Consider the following 16168-nt stretch of genomic DNA (forward strand, 5'->3'; position numbering starts at 1 on the left):
TAAATGCACTCTTGTGATCCAGAAGAGAACTATGGCCAAAAAGCTTTGCCTATAAACAAAATAAAATTCTGTTATGTAATTAGTATGTTCTTGCCAATATTTTTTCATGTTTTCAGCATTTTTATGTGTCACTCTTTTGTTGACTTGTCTGTCCATTTATTCCTGCTATGTACAGGGCCTAATTTTTTCCATCTCATATTCCAGGATGTCTGAACAAAGACAGCGTTCATTGTCAACTTCAGGAGAGGCCTTGTATCAGGTTCTTGGTTTAGAGAAAAGTGCTACTCATGATGATATCAAGAAATCTTACAGGTATATTTTTGGCTATTTATAGTTGACAAACTGCAGCAGAGCCTAATGGCAAATAGTAATCCTGAATACAAAACTTGACATTTTAGTTATGCATAGTTGCTGGCAAGTTGAAGTACATGCTGGCTTTTGATATGTTTTGAAGAGTCCTTGGCAAGAATTGCTCCTAAATGCTTGCTATTATAAAGCTAAGTGGTGTCACGCTCTATCCCTGTATTTTCTCAGATATAAAAAAACAGATACTTAGGGATAAAGTTGTGAGAGAATGACACTTTAATAATAGCCTTGTGGCAGGGAATTGAAACAATAACTGCTACAGGGAAATATTGCTTCTAGAGATATAAAAAATCAGAAGGAATGTCAAACCACTAGGGCTTACTTCAAACTAAAATCTTATTTTTTGTAAACATGGTCATTAAAGGTGCAATCCTGTATCAAACTTATATGTACAGTGCTTCCAGAAAGTATTCACAGCGCTTCACTTTTTCCACATTTTGTAATGTTACAACCTTTCCCCAAAATGGATTAAATTAATTATTTTCCTCAAAATTCTCCAAACAATGCCTCATAATGACAACATGAAAAATGTTTGTTTGAAATATTTTTAATATTCATTAAAAATAAAAAAAACAAAAAAATCACATGTACATAAGTATTCACAGCCTTTGCCATGACACTCAAAATTTAGCTCAGGTGCATTGTGTTTCCACTGATCATCCTTGAGATATTTTTACAACTTAATTGGAGTCCACCTGTGGTAAATTCAGTTTATTGGACATTATTTGGAAAGGCACACACCTATCTATATAAGGCCCCATAGTTTGCAATGCATGTCAGAGCATAAACCAAGCCATGAAGTCCAAGGAATTGTCTGTAGACCTCCAAGACAGGATTGTATGGAGGCACAGATCTGAGGAAGAGTACAGAAAAATTTCAGCAGCATTGAAGGTCCCAATGAGCACAGTGGCCTCCATCATCCATAAATGGATGGAGTTTGGAACCAGCAGGACTCTTCCTAGAGTGGGGCCGCCTGGCCAAATTGAGCGATCAGGGGAGAAAGGCCTTAGTCAGGGAGGTGACCAAGAATCCGATGGTAACTCTGACAGAGCTTCAGCATTTCTATGTGGAGAGAGGAGAACCTTCTAGAAGAACAACCATCACTGCAGCACTCCACCAATCAGGCCTGTATGGTAGGGTGGCCAGACAAAAGCCACTCCTCAGTAAAAGGCACATGACAGCCTGCCTGGAGGTTGCCAAAAGGCACCTGAAGGACTCTCATACCATGAAAAACAAAATTCTCTGGTCTCATGAAACAAAGATTTAAATATTTGGCCTTAATGGCAAGCGCATGTCTGGAGGAAACCAGGCACCGCTCATCACCTGGCCAAAACCATCCCTACAGTGAAGTATAGTGGTGGCAGCATCATGCTGTTGGGATGTTTTTCAGTGGCAGGAACTGGGAGACTAGCCAGGATCAAGGGAAAGATGAATGCAGCAATGTACAGAGACATCCTTGATTACAACCTGCTCCAGAACACTCTGGAGTTAAGACTGGGGTGAAGGTTCATCTTCCAACAGGACAACGACCCTAAGCACACAGCCAAGATAAAAAAGGAGTGGCTACAGGGCAACTCTGTGAATGTTGTTGAGGGGCCCAGCCAGAACCCAGACTTGAACCCGATTGAACATCTCTGGAGCGATCTGAAACTGGCTGTGCACCGACGCTCCCCATTCAACCTGATGGAGCTTAAGAGGTCCTGCAAAGAAGAATGGGAGAAACTGCCCATAAATAGGTGTGCCAAGCTTGTAGCATCATACTCAAAAAGACTTGAGGCTGTAATTGGTGCCAAAGGTGTTTCAACAAAATATTGATCAAAGGCTGTGAATACTTATGCACATGTGATTTTTTTTGGTTTTTATTTTTAATAAATATTAAACAGATTTCAAACCAACTTCTTTCATATTGTCATTATGTCATTGTTTGTAGAATTTTGAGGAAAACAATGAGTTTAATCCATTTTGGAAAAAGGCTGTAACTTAACAAAATGTGGAAAAAGTGAAGCGCTGTGAATACTTTCCGCATGCACTGTATCACAGAAAATCAAGGCTTTGGTTTTCTATTTCTTTAGTTCACCGTGATATTTCTCTCAACAAGTGGTATTTAGCCAGTCAAGGGCCAGAAAAATTGCACTGAAGGAATACAAATCATAAGCTAATTTAGCACCATCAAAGCTGTGGTAATGCTGGTGGCTTATAGAATTCCTGTAATGGAAGCAAGGGATAAACAGGAACTTCTATTGCCAAGCAGAAGTTTAGAAGGGCTCTCAACAAGTCATTTTTTGTTATGATGCTTGCCATATTCATAACTGAGGTTTACAGTAAGAGGCCTTTGAAAATCTAGTGCGCATAAAATTCTGAAACTCTGATTACATATAGTACTTTCTAGTTCTATGAAAATAACCCTGAAAGCAGCACTCCTTAAGTTTTGAGTCCACCACCCCATACCAGAGCCATAATTCATGATTATGAATGTTTTCTGCACGTTGGTTATAGTCTATGGTCTGAATAAGTTTAACTGGGTCACTATATTTGTGTAAAATTGTAAACTCTCCTACTAAAGTATATGCTTTAGCTGTCCATAAACATAAGATTGATATTGATTGCATTAGTTCGGGCCGAACATTGGATGTCCGTTCAACGAACACCCAAATTATCGGGGTGTTCGGCCATTTGTTCGGCCCGCTGAATGACCACAATGCACTGCACCGCTGCACAGTGCAGTAGAAGCCCTGATTGGCTGAAGCAATGAAAGCTTTGTCCAACCAGGGCACAGAGCACTGTCAGAGCCATTATTGGAGAAAGTAATGATGACTCTCTACAATCGTGACAAATTGCTCTTAGTCCCACCCCACACTATGAAAGTATTCTTTCAATAGTGGCTATTTGTAGTGTGATATCATCGTGGAGAGAGATAGAACAGGGCTCTGTTCAGTTCTACTAGAGAGATAGTGTCTTATAGTTTGCTATTCTGATTCTATTGTCAGTGTAGAATATTAGTTTAGGGTGAATCTAGTGATAGTTCAGTCAGTGTGAGTGTAGTGCAACCATTCCATTTTACTTTAGTGTCACTTTAGTGTGAATCTAGTGATAGTTCAGTCGGTGTGAGTGTAGTGACCTGACCATTCATCTTTACTTTAGTGTCAGTTTGTTTTGTCAGGGCAGGTTTACTAAATTATAGTTCAGTGTGTTAGTGCACGTTTAATTAAGTATATTTCTGTGCATTACTGCACGCTTAATGCAGCATATTTCTGCGCCTAAGTGCCCATTTAATGCAGTATATTTCTGTGCCTAAGTGCACATTTAATGCAGTATATTTCTGTGCGTTAGTGCACAATTAATGCAGTATATTTCAGTGTGTTACGTGCTGTTTAACGCAGTATATTTCTGTGCGTTAGTGCATGTTTAATGCAGTATATTTCAGTGCGTTACATGCCATTTAACGCAATATATTTCAGTGCGTTAGTGCACTTTTAACACCGTATATTTCAGTGTGTTATGTCCCGTTTAACACAGTATATTTCAGTGCGTTACGTGCCGTTTAACAGTGTACTTCAGTGCCTTACGTGCCGTTTAATGCAGTATATTTCTGTGCGTTACTGCACGTTTAACGCAGTATATTTCAGTACGTTACGTGGTGTTTAGCACAGTATGTTTCAGTGCGTTAGTGCATGTTTAACGCAGTATATTTCTGTGCATTACTGCATGTTTAACAGTATATTTCTGTGCGTTACTGCAGTTTAACACAGTATATTTCTGTGCATTAGTGCACATTTAGCACAGTATATTTCTGTGTGTTAGTGCAGTTTTACTGCAGTATATTGTAGTGTGTCTGTGGAGTGTGTCTGTGTAGTGTGTAGTGAGTTAAAGTGCACTAAACATCACTTTCCATTGATTAAAGTGCATCCACGTACATATTTCCACATCTTATTACATTTTGTTAATAAGCACCTTCCCAACATGTCTGAGAGGCCAACAAGGAGAAGCAGATGTTTTCATGGCACTGTGAGGGGGTTAGCAGCATTTGTGTCCACAGGCAAAGGTGAATGTGGTCAGTCCTCAGGCAGGGCATCATTTTCACTATTTAATGATGTTGCCCATGCTATCCAGCCACAGCATGCAGAGAAGTTGGTAGACTGGCTTACTAAACCACCCTCCTCCTCCTCATTCTTGGTCATCCAAGCAGAGACTAGTGCGCAGTCCACTGCAACTGCCAGAGTGGCTAAATCTGCCTCCTTGTCCACAGCTACTCCGATCATAGCCCCAGCATCAGGCATGGAGGAGTCATAGCGTCACCCACTTGCTCCTTGACAATGCACAGCCATTACTTGATTCAGATGTTGGTTCTGAGGTTGAAGAAGGTAAGAACTTGAGCCTACAGAGAGGGGAGAACACTGGTACACAAATTGGCAGTCATGTTCCCCCAGCGGCAACATATTGCCAAGTTATCTCCAGTGGTGATGAGGATGGAGGAGATGATGATGATGAGGTCACTGATGCGACTTGGGTGCTGGATAGAGCAGAGAAGGAAAGTGAGGGTGAGGTACAACCCCAACGAGGCAACCATCATGGAAGAGTAGAGAGCAGCCACCCTATTCCATCACATTGTGGCAGAGGCGTAACTAGAACCTTCAGGGCCCCGGTGCAGGAAACCATAAAGGGCCCCTCAGATCCCTGTCAGGCCCTCTGGAGCATGGGGCCCAGTTGCAATTGCAACCCCTGCAACCCCTGTAGTTACGCCCCTGCATTGTGAAGCTGTTATCTCCTGACACCCTTCCCACGGCTCAGTTGTCTGGGACTTTTTTAGCACACGAGCAGCCAATCGCACTGTTGCAATTTGCAAACTTTGTCTCAAGCACATCAAGCTTGGCAAAAACACCAGCCATTTGGCTACCACATGCTTGACAAGGCATTTAAACTCCCACCAAACAGTTTGTCGGCAAGAGCAGCTGAAAGCCACACAAAAGGGATGCAATTCTGTCCCTCCTCCTTACTCACCTCAGTCTACCCCCGCTATACCTCTTGACCTCTTGGCAGCCTCCACTTACAGGGATGATGGTATAGCTCAGGGTGTTTCAGGTCCTTACAGCCTATCTGCCTGTAGCACACCACCAGCTGTAGACAATAGCCAGCAAATTTCTCTGCCCCATCTGCTGCAGCCAGAAAAAAAAAAAATACAGTCACTGCTACCCACATGCCCAGCATCTAAATGCAAGCTTGTTAAAGCTGCTGGCTTTACAACTTCTGCCTTTTCGTCTGGTGGATTCTGCATACTTCATGAATTTGCAGAATGTTCTGTACCACAATGGCAGGTTCCCAGTCGGTATTTCTTTTCACGTAAGGCCATTCCAGCTCTCTACCATTGTGTGGAAGGCAATGTTGTGGCATCATTGGGCAAGGCAGTCAGCCACAAAGTCCACGTTACTGCTGACACGTGGTCCAGCAAGCATGGTCAGGGACACTATATTTCATTCTCAGCACACTTGGTAACTCTGCTTGCAATTCAAGAGGATGCAGGACAGGGCTCAGTGCTGCAGCTTGTTGTCCTGCCATGTCTTTATACAGCTGGTAGTGATGATGCGAGATTTGTCAGCTCTATCCCCTCCTCCTCCTCCTCCATGCCCTCCTCTGCTGAATTGTCTTACAAACCACAAGTACCCCCTAAGAATTCAAGGGGCTTTTTAATTAGTCAGGCTAAAAGGTGCCATGCAGTGCTTCAGTTGGTGTGTCTAGGGGACAGGAACCACACTGGAGCAGAAATTTTTGCAGCTCTTCAGTAGGGATCGACTGATATCGGTTTTTCGTTGCCGATACCGATATTTTGGCCATCGCATATCGGTATCGGCCGATATGGGCCGATATTTTGTACATTTAAAGTTTTGCAAAATAAAACTGGTGCTGCAGCATTTCCTAAATAGGTACCCAGGATTGGAAGATCTGCTGTAGCCATTCCAGATTTTCATACACTGAATTTCAGGGGGAATTGCACCTGCCTGTAAACCGCCTGATTCTGTCATGCCCACCAAGTGGAACTCAACTTTGGCAATGCTGCAGTAGCTGCACCTGCAGCAGAGGGCCGTCAATGAGTACCTGTGTGAGTAGTTCACAATGAAAGCCTCGGTGCTGCTGGGCTTTTTTCCTCCACTCCTGTGGCTGCTGATAAATGATGCATGCACTGTACTGTCACCATTCGAGGAGGCCACAAGGATGGTGAGCCATGACAAAGCATGCTTCAGTGACACAATCCCTGTTTTGTTCCTGCTGGAGCAGACTCTGCGTGGCGTTATGGACAGGGCACTCGAGGAGGAGCAGCGTGAGGAAGAGGAAGACTTCCTTTTCTCTTAAGGCCGCTTTATTCAAACATTATTCCTCCTATGCCACAGAATGCACAAGAAGAGAGGGAGAAGGAGGAGGATTCTGACAGTTTTGGAGGCACTGAAGCAGAGGAAGACATAAGTCAACCCTCAACAAATAGTTTTCAATCCCCAGAACCCTTGGGAGCAGTATGCGGCTGGAAGGAGGCAGTTCCAGATACTGTAATCCTCAGTGACTCTGCAAACTTGCAGTGCATGGGCTCCCTCATGCTTCAAAGCATGCAAAAGAACCCAAGAATATCTGCCATCAAGGAGAAGAACCACTATTGGTTGGCAACCCTCCTTGACCACCGTTACAAAGGGAAAGTCTCAGAACTCATCCCTTCCACACAAAGGGTGCAGAAGATGAAATCTCTCGAGGACACTTTAAAGAGGAGTTTATCTAATGCTTTTCCCAACTCTGGTAGGTTACAGTTTCGTGGGAAACATAGTTTTGAGGCTTCTGTTGGTCAAGAGAGGAGCAGTGGAGAAGGGGGCCGCCTAAGTGATGCATTTCAAAATTATTTTAGTCCTCACTGCCCAGGGCTCTCAGCTTCCACATCCCATTGGCAGCATCTGCATCATATGGTGGAAGATTATCTAGGGGCGAAAACAGAGATGGAGAGCTTTCCAGTTTATGATCCACTGTGTTACTGGGTCATGAGACTAGACCACTGGCCAAAACTTGCTCAGTATGCAATTGAGCTGCTGGGCTGCCCTGCATCCAGCATGCTTTCCGAACAGGCATTCAGTGCTGCTGGAGGTTTTGTTACTGATAATATAACACGTCTGTCCACAAACTCTGTGGACCGTCTGACATTTATTAAAATGAATCAGTCCTGGATTGCCAGCAGCTATGAAGCCCCTGATGCCGATGCCACTGATTAAGTGTTTTTGGGATGTGGAATCTCTGCAAGATTTCTAGGCTGCCTAGTGTTGTGGGTGTTGATTTCATCTGGAAGAATGTTTTTGGTGTAGGTTTTATGGGCACAGTTAACACCCAAAGACCAATTTTTCCGCACCTGTTTAACAGGTGAATATAAATTAAATTATTGACAGCAAGGCCAATTCCTGCTTTCATCAAGAGTACCTCTATAGGGTTACGGTGTGAAGGCACCACCCACTTCCAAAGACCAATTTTTCCACACCCGTTTGACAGGTGCAGAACATTTTTAATTTTTGACAGCAAGGCCAATTCTTGCTTTTATCAAGAGTACCTTTATAGGGTTACCATGTGAAGGTGCCACAGACTCCCAAAGACCAATTTTGCTGCACCCGTTTGACAGCTGCATATCTTTTCAATTTTTTACAGCAAGGCTAATTCTTGCTTTCATCAATAGTACCTTTATAGGGTTACAGTGTGAAGGCACCACATCCACCCAAAGACCAATTTATTTTTTCCAAAGATCTGTTGCTGGGATGTGGATAAATACACAGACATTCAGATCACTGTCTGATCTTGTTGGAATTTCCAGGATAGGGCGATAAACTTGTGGTTTATCGGTTAATTTAGAAGGCAAAAAGCTATCTATGGTTTTACCTCACTCCCTAGCAGGTAGACAATCTGATAGCAATTATGATTTGCATTCCTCTCTTGTCTATGTGTTTAAATTTAGTAACTTGAGACCTAGGGCATGTTAGCATGCTGTTAATACAGACATAGGTGTAACAACTATTTGAATATATTATACTGTGATTACTGGTTCTGCCACTAGGTGGAGGTGTTGTGTTTGATGACACATAATGTACTCTTATTTCTAATGGAACTATATGGTTATGATGTAATTTCCTGTTTCTGTGTTTCGGTTAATTTTCATGTGTCCAGCACCCTCTGACTGGTAACAGTCCTGCCTGTAATAGCTTTTCACCAGGATAGAAGGCCTCTAGTTTGTATGCCTATATAGTGGAGTTCACAGGGATGTTCCAATCCTGCAATATGCAATTTCAATCCTGCTTTGTAGAGATATGTTGCTACTGTATATAGCATAGTAATTATCAGTCCTTCATTTACATTAATAATGTTAGTAATATATAAATAAGAACATATGAATTACCCCTGATTAGTGTTTGTACATGCTAAAACAGGTTTTTACATAAACTTAATTGACAAATTTGTATTCTTTAGTTGCTTGAAACACTAACATTTGTAAGGAAGTCCTATGAGAACAGAAGTGACACAAGCAGACAGACCCTGTTTAGATTAAACATTGTTAGATGACAAATCCATCGAGTATAAAAACCACTTTCACATAATTTGCCTTATTTTTTTACTTCCTGCTTTAATACCGAGAAAGTAATTGGCTGAGACTTGGCTGGTATCTAAAACAGTTCTATTAACTGGTGTTCCATACTGAACTCCAACAGATGGCAGCTGAATCCATACTTTTAAGTATTAGTTATGTTAATATTCAGAAATTACATTTGCATTTTTTAGCAGCAAAGCATATTTTGACAAATGTGTAAAACAATTAATATGTATAATTCCAATGCTGTTACAATCTAAGTGCAAAAAAAAAAAAAAAGCGATAATATACAAATGTGCAATATATTGAAAACAGCAGAAAATTAAATCTAAAAATAAAATGAGTTCATATGGAGGTGTATAATCCCAAAACAGGGTAAAATGGAGAAAAAGGTCTCACAGGCAGCAATGAAAAGATAGGAAGGACTTCTCAAGCCATCACCATCAAATGCTTAAAGGTCTCCCACGTGTCTATGGTCACAAACAAGGCTTTACCAGATTATCTGACCCTCATATTAGTGATCAAAAGTGCATAATAGGAATTCTTTCAAGGAAAGAGGCACTTTTTTTATCTTCCCTCCTTCACAGGAAATGCCAGGAATTTAGCTGGTTAGCTATCATCACATTCATCCACAGCACGCAGGGGACCACTAATTCACTGGGAATATACTCAGCAGGACCAGTGTGCATATAAAAGAATGGATGCTTCACATAGTGTAAAACCACTCATAAAAGGAAATGTATTAGGGTTTAAAAACTTACAAACACCAAGAAGTAACACAGCATGTCTCTGAACACAGTACGGGATTCCAGCAGCAAATATGGTCACCGTTCCCTTGCGCATGCGCAATAGCCTGTGTCGGGCTCAGCTCTACTGGTTTAACCACTTTAGGACCGCGCGCGGTAATACTACTGCGGCAGTGCGGCACGATACCGCTCAGCCACGTAGTATTAACGTGATGCACGATCGCGGCTCCAGAGCGCGCTCCCGCGCGCCGCGGGTCCCGATACCGATGGCATTCGGTAGGGAACCGATCAATCACCAGATACTGACCAATGATTTTTGGTCAGTGTCTGTAGATCGGTCCCCACCAATGGCAATCTGTCCCCTCTCTGTGTAATGTAAACACAGACAGGGGAAGTGATGTCACTGTCCCTCCTGAAGTCCTTTCGGTTCCAGGAGAGAGACAGAGACACACCAAAAACGTGAGTTTCCACCAACACTACACTGACACACCTCACATAGGCACATTTAACCCCTTCATCACCTCTGATCACCCCCTGATCACCCCCAAACCCCTCAAAGTGAACACTATATACAGTGGTATACAGATATTTTACTGATCACTGTATAAGTGTCACTTGTGAGCGTAGTTTGCGCCTGCGTTAGGCCCAAATAGGGTTAGGGTACCCGCCACCTATCCCCTAATAAAGTTTTTACCCCTTGATCAGCCCCAGTTAACCCCTTCACTACCTATTACTCTGTGCACTAAATACAGTATATAGGTAAATACTGATCACTGTATTTAGTGTCACTAGTGACCCTAATTTGCGCTTGCGCTAAGCCCATATAGGGTTAGGGCACCCGCCACCTATTCCCTAATAAACTTTTAACCGCTTGATCTTCCCCAGTTAACCCCTTCACTCCATATAAAACAGTGCACTAATATATACAGTATATCAGATAACTACTGATCACTGTATTTAGTGTCACTGGTGACCCTAATTTGCGCTTGCGCTAGGCCCGAATAGGTTTAGGCCACCCGCCATCTATCCTCTATAAAGGTTTAACCCCTTGATATCCCCCAGTTTAACCCCTTCACTTCCCTGTCACAGTGTTGGGTAGTGAGGAGTAAAATCAAAAATTTACGCCATTAGAAAACCTAAAGATGGAGATTGATTTTCGGGGTCCCGTACACAGCTAGGCTCCCAAAAAGTCTCACATATGTAGTATCCCTGTACTAAGGAGAAGCAGCAGAATATATTTTGGGGTGTAATTACACATATACCCATGGCATGTGTGAGAAATTTATCTTTTAGTGACAACTTTGTGTTAAAAAAAAAAAAATTTTTTTTTTTTATTCATTTTTCAAACACCTGTGACAAAAAAATTAAATATTCAATGAGCTCAACATGCCTCTCAGAACATTCCTTAGGATGTCTACTTTCCAAAAAGTGGTAATTTGGGGGGGTCTTGTACTGCCCTGCCATTTTAGCACTTCATGAATTGAGATAGGCAGTCAGAAATTAAAGCTGCGTAAAATTTCAGTATTTACACCATAGTTTGTAGACGCTATAACTTTTGCGCAAACCAATAAAAATACGCTCATTGAATTTTTTTTTGTCAAAGACATGTAGCTAAATATATTTTGGCCAAAAAAAATTACATAAATTGAGTATATTGGATATTTTTTAAAAGACAAAGTTGAAAATGTAATTTTTTTGCAAAATTTTCGCTCTTTTTTTATTAATATCGCAAAAAATAAAAAGCGCAGAGGTGATCAAATACCACCAAAAGAAAGCTCTGTTTGTGGGAAAAAAAGGACGTAAATTTCGTTTGGGTACCACATTGCATGACCGCACAATTGTCAGTTAAAGTCGCACAGTGCCGAAGCACAAAACGTGGTCTGGACGGAAGACAGCACAATCCTCCGGTGGTAAAGTGGTTAATCACAGATGATGTCATCAGGGACATGACGTTGTCAGGGGAATGACGACAAAATGTTTTCTACATGACAAAGTGATAACATGCAAATATATCTTGTTTCCAAGATTTAGGCCAGCTATAGAGTGAGCAAATTTCTTTCCTGCAACCACAGCCAATGTTGATGGGGGAATCCCTCCCGTGGAGCCATTGGAGTTATTTACTAAAGGCAAAGAGACTGCACACTTTGCAAAGTGCAGTTGTGCTATGCAAGTGCAGTTGCTCCAGAGCTTAGTAAATAAGCAGAAGCTCTGCTGACTTTCATCATCCAATCATGTGTAAGCAAAAATACTGTTCTTTAATTTTCCTTGCATGTGATTGAGTATTCTTTGCACAGAGAACCTTTACCTCATTTACTAAGCTCTGGAGCAACTGTACTTTACTCTCAGGGGAGCTGAAAAATGCCATGAATACAGAGTTGCCAAACATTATGCACTTTTGTGCAGGCCCACTTTGTTATTCACTACACAATTCTGTGTGGCTGAGAAGCAGCCACCATATTAATAAAAGTGCAAGCTATCACTGTGCAGGTAGCTGAAAAATGCCTTAAATGCAGAGCTGCCAAACCTTGTGCTTATAAGGGGGCTTCTGATTAGGTGTATGTTGCTGCCAAGAGGTACAAGTCCCCACCCTGCTTCTTCTTGATAGAACAACAACCCACCTGCTTGTAGCCCTCTACATCCACCATAGTTTGCCAAACTCCATGCCAAAGGCCTGTCATGACATCCCTGGCCATTAGCTTTTATATTTAAAAGAAAGGAATGTCCACACAAATAGTACAGTTTCTGCACTTTACTGATGTTTCTTCAGAAGATGGCAGTGACCAGTCACATTACATAGGCATACTATCCAGAGTCACTTGATATTAGTATGCCAATCATATATAGTGGATGAACTGCAACAATCATTATGTGATAGCAGCATACAGTTCATCACCCTTTAAGCTATCTTCCCTTTGCACAGTCTATCTCCTTCACAGGGTTATTAGTTCTCATTCAGAGATTCTTGTTTTTAGACCTGGTCCTCTGATGATGACATCATGGTAGTCCTGTGTTTAGAAGCATCAGTGTATGAAACATACCACTGAGGATGTATACATTCTGAACAGGGTTGGCCTAGGCACTGACGTGTATAACTAGTCAACTTCTTTGTTATTTATTCAAAACACAATTACCAAGGATGTGCAGAGCTACCATCAGGATGGTAATATACACTTGCCAAGGTGTAGACTTGGTGGGTACTAGGAACCTGCAAATTGGGAAATCCCACAAAGGTGGCCCAATGATTGCCTCACTGGCAGTAATCAGCAACTACACAGATAAATGCAGAGTACTGGATGTCACACAAGTTAGTGGTTAGTGGTGACTATGCCAAATGGAAAGAGAGGCAAAGTTAGGCATTGTAGACAGAGGTTGTTGTCAAAGCAAGGAGCAACATAACAAGGAAACACAGCAGCGGTCAGCATGGGTGGAATCAAAGTGAGGTCAACATCAAAGGATAATCCAAACATAGAAGTGAGTTACACTCTTGAACAGATTCTAACAAGAAAAACATAAGAGTTTCATTAATTGCAATTTAAAGTGTGCTGGACCCAAGGGCATGCTCTACCACACAACTGCAGGTGGGCAGGATGCTTAAGAACATAAATGAAGCACTAGTTTATATTGGTGAGTTTGGGAGGAGATCTGAACAGAGGGAGTCAGAGGAAGAGTGGGACCCAAGAAATGAAACAGACAACGCAAGTGCAATGTGGCAGAAGAAGCATTGATCTACAGCCAACCTGGAACTTCATCGAACATGAAGAGTTGAGGTAGAGCAATGCAATGCTAGGCCATATTTATACATATTAAAATTCTTACATTAAAGTAATTGAAAAAGTACGGTATATAAACTGTAATTTCCCATCGTTGTGCATCACTCTGATTATACACATTTTTCTATACCTATTTTCCCGTACCTCTGACAATATTTTTATATATTATATAGAAGAATATTTTCTGCTACAGTTTTCTAAATATTAGAGTGTCTAGATTGTCAATTTTTTAGTTTTGGGAAAGTAGAGAAGGATTTAAACCTCTGCCAGTTAATGTCTTGCTATTTGTGTACCATCAAGGAACTTTATCATCACTTCCTGTTCCACAGATGCAAGAGGAAGTGAGAGGAATGTAAAGAGAATTTCTCTCTTAGACAAATGTCCAAGGAACAGGTACTGAGAGATCTCCCATTATCTATTGTTCTGGAGGCGACTCTAAAGTTTGGGATTTGCCATCACATTCTGTCTTGATGACAATAGTCCTCAGGAGTGGTAAATCCAATATAAACTTGACAGAGAATCCAATCCTTATCCAATACAATAAAAAATTATTTTGCCTTGAAATACACTTTAATGAGTTTTCATCTTTTCTATACAAAAGGTTTGTATATACACGCTTTGTATATCAAATCATATTTACTGGCTGGCAGGGTCCTAAATATGTACTCTTGTGTGTACAACTGTACAGGGCAAGAGGGAGGGGTAGAGAAAGTGAATTAGCCATTATGGTGCAATTGTAAATTTCAGCTTAAGCTATTGAGCTTTGTAAATAATTAAAGTAATATATTAAAGTGGTTGTTGTGACGAGACCAGTCTCGCCACATTGCATTGGAGGAGCCTGGTTGCCCGCCTGCTGCCTTTGGACTATGGACCAGACTTTAAAAGACTTTGGCTCCATGGCGATTAAACTGTATTCGTGGGGTCTGAGTGCCATTCACCTAATAATGTGCACTCAGACCTGAGCTATCTGGGGATATGTGACATGTCTATGTTTAATGTATAAAAAGTAACTTTATATATTTTAAAGCATAATACTGTATTTGGGTCCCCATGTGGATAATGGAGTCTTGCCTCTCTCCTGGAAGCTAAAACGTATTCCTGTAAACTGTAAGGAACAGGAAGCCAACTCCTAATATGGGCATTACAGGAAGTTCTGAGGAGACGGGCGGTCTATTGACACTCAGAGTGATGTGTATTGAAGGCTCGTTAGGGAACCATTGTTCTGTGTCTGACTGTTGTGTGCATTGATTGCCCCCTGGGGCTTCTGTCTCCTTGCATTGGTCAAAGCTATCTGACCAATCCCTGTTGACTCATTTTCAAGCCCTCATTTGCATATACTGGAGAGGACCTTGGTGAGAACTGCAAGTGCTTTGCAATTGACCAATGGGAAGGCGGTTGTTGGGGGAGGGATGTTCCAATTTCTGTATAAAAGTGTGCTCTGTTCTTCCAATAAATGTTGTTCCTGTGTTACCCTCATCTCGGAGCTTTGTCTCGTTATTGGGGGAATCTGCTGCAGGGATTGCTATGGTCTTCCATACTCCCTTAGAGAATCACTAAGCTCTTATAAGAGCTTGTGAAAGAGCTTGTTCGTGCTGCACTCTCTGGGGAAAGAGAGGTTCACCCACAGGAACCTGGGGCCTTGTCGTTGGTCCAGGGTGGGTAGGAGATGCCAAGACCCTAACCAAGCTGCGGCGGTTCGTGGAGTCTGAAGTGCTTACGGTGTCTGGTGGAGTGCTTGGAGCCCTCGGGAAGCACTAGGAGCTTCTGTCAACGGAGGTACCTGCTCAGGGGTGCCCTGTTCCGTAACAATTGGTGGCAGCGGTGGGATCGTTCCCACAGCCAGAAGGACAGCTACAGGAGACACTATTCCGTGGATTTACAAGTTGGGGGCAACGCATGTCTCAGTACAGCAACCCTTAAAGCAACAGGATGGAACCAGCAGTGGAGTACAGATATTCTCTGAAAGAATATGACCGTATGGTGTGGTTACGGCTGAACTTCTTCGGACCCAATCCACTGGAGAGATCCAAGCGGTTCGTGAAGAACTTAGTGTTCGGGACTCTGCTAGACAGGGCAGAGAGAGAGGGCCAGCTGGCACGTTGGGAGGAACTCCAGCGGCAGGTACAGTTAAGGGAAGAGGAGAACCCAGTCTCCATTCCCCAGCGGCAGCCTGATTTATTGGGAATTGGGAGCCCAGTCTCCATTCTCCAGCGGCAGGCTGAGTTACAGGCGGCAGAGGTAGTTGTTCCTGCCCCCCAGCAGCAGAGTTATATGCCGGGAAGGCAGTGTGAAGTACAGGGAGAGGAGAGCAGTGTCCTCCCTCCCCAGCGGCAGCGTGATTTTTTGGGAATTGGGAGCCCAGTCTCCATTCCCCAGCGGCAGTGTGATGTGCCGGGAATTGGGAGCCCAGGCTCCATTCCCCAGCAGGAGATACAGCAGGGAAATGGGAGCCCAGTCTCCATTCCCCAGCGGCAGAGTATCCTACAGGGAATAGAGAGCCCAGTCTCCTTTCCCCAGCAACAGGACACTGTATTGGGAGCAGAGACAGTCGGTCTCCCTCCCCAGGGGCTGGAAGTATATTTGGGAGAGGAGCTTGTTACCCCCTCTCCCCATTGGCAGAGTGATATCCAGGGAATTGGGAGCGCAGTCTCCATCCCTCAGCGGCAGATTGAGTTACAGGGGGCAGACAC

At 42.7% G+C, this 16168-nt stretch overlaps 1 protein-coding gene across 1 annotated transcript in view; it reads left to right on the forward strand.

Annotated features, from left to right (window-relative positions):
* Positions 1–205: 205 nt before the first annotated feature.
* DNAJC5B (DnaJ heat shock protein family (Hsp40) member C5 beta) overlaps positions 206–16168 on the forward strand; it is a gene marked incomplete at both ends in the record, with an annotated part of 286870 nt that continues 270907 nt past the window's right edge. The window contains one exon of the mRNA XM_082259806.1: positions 206–312. Within this exon, the coding sequence (XP_082115932.1) occupies positions 206–312 (107 nt within the window). The remainder of the gene's footprint in view (positions 313–16168) is intronic.

Source organism: Pelophylax lessonae (genome assembly GCF_965119305.1).
Source record: "Pelophylax lessonae genome assembly, chromosome: 5".
NCBI lineage: Eukaryota > Metazoa > Chordata > Amphibia > Anura > Ranidae > Pelophylax > Pelophylax lessonae.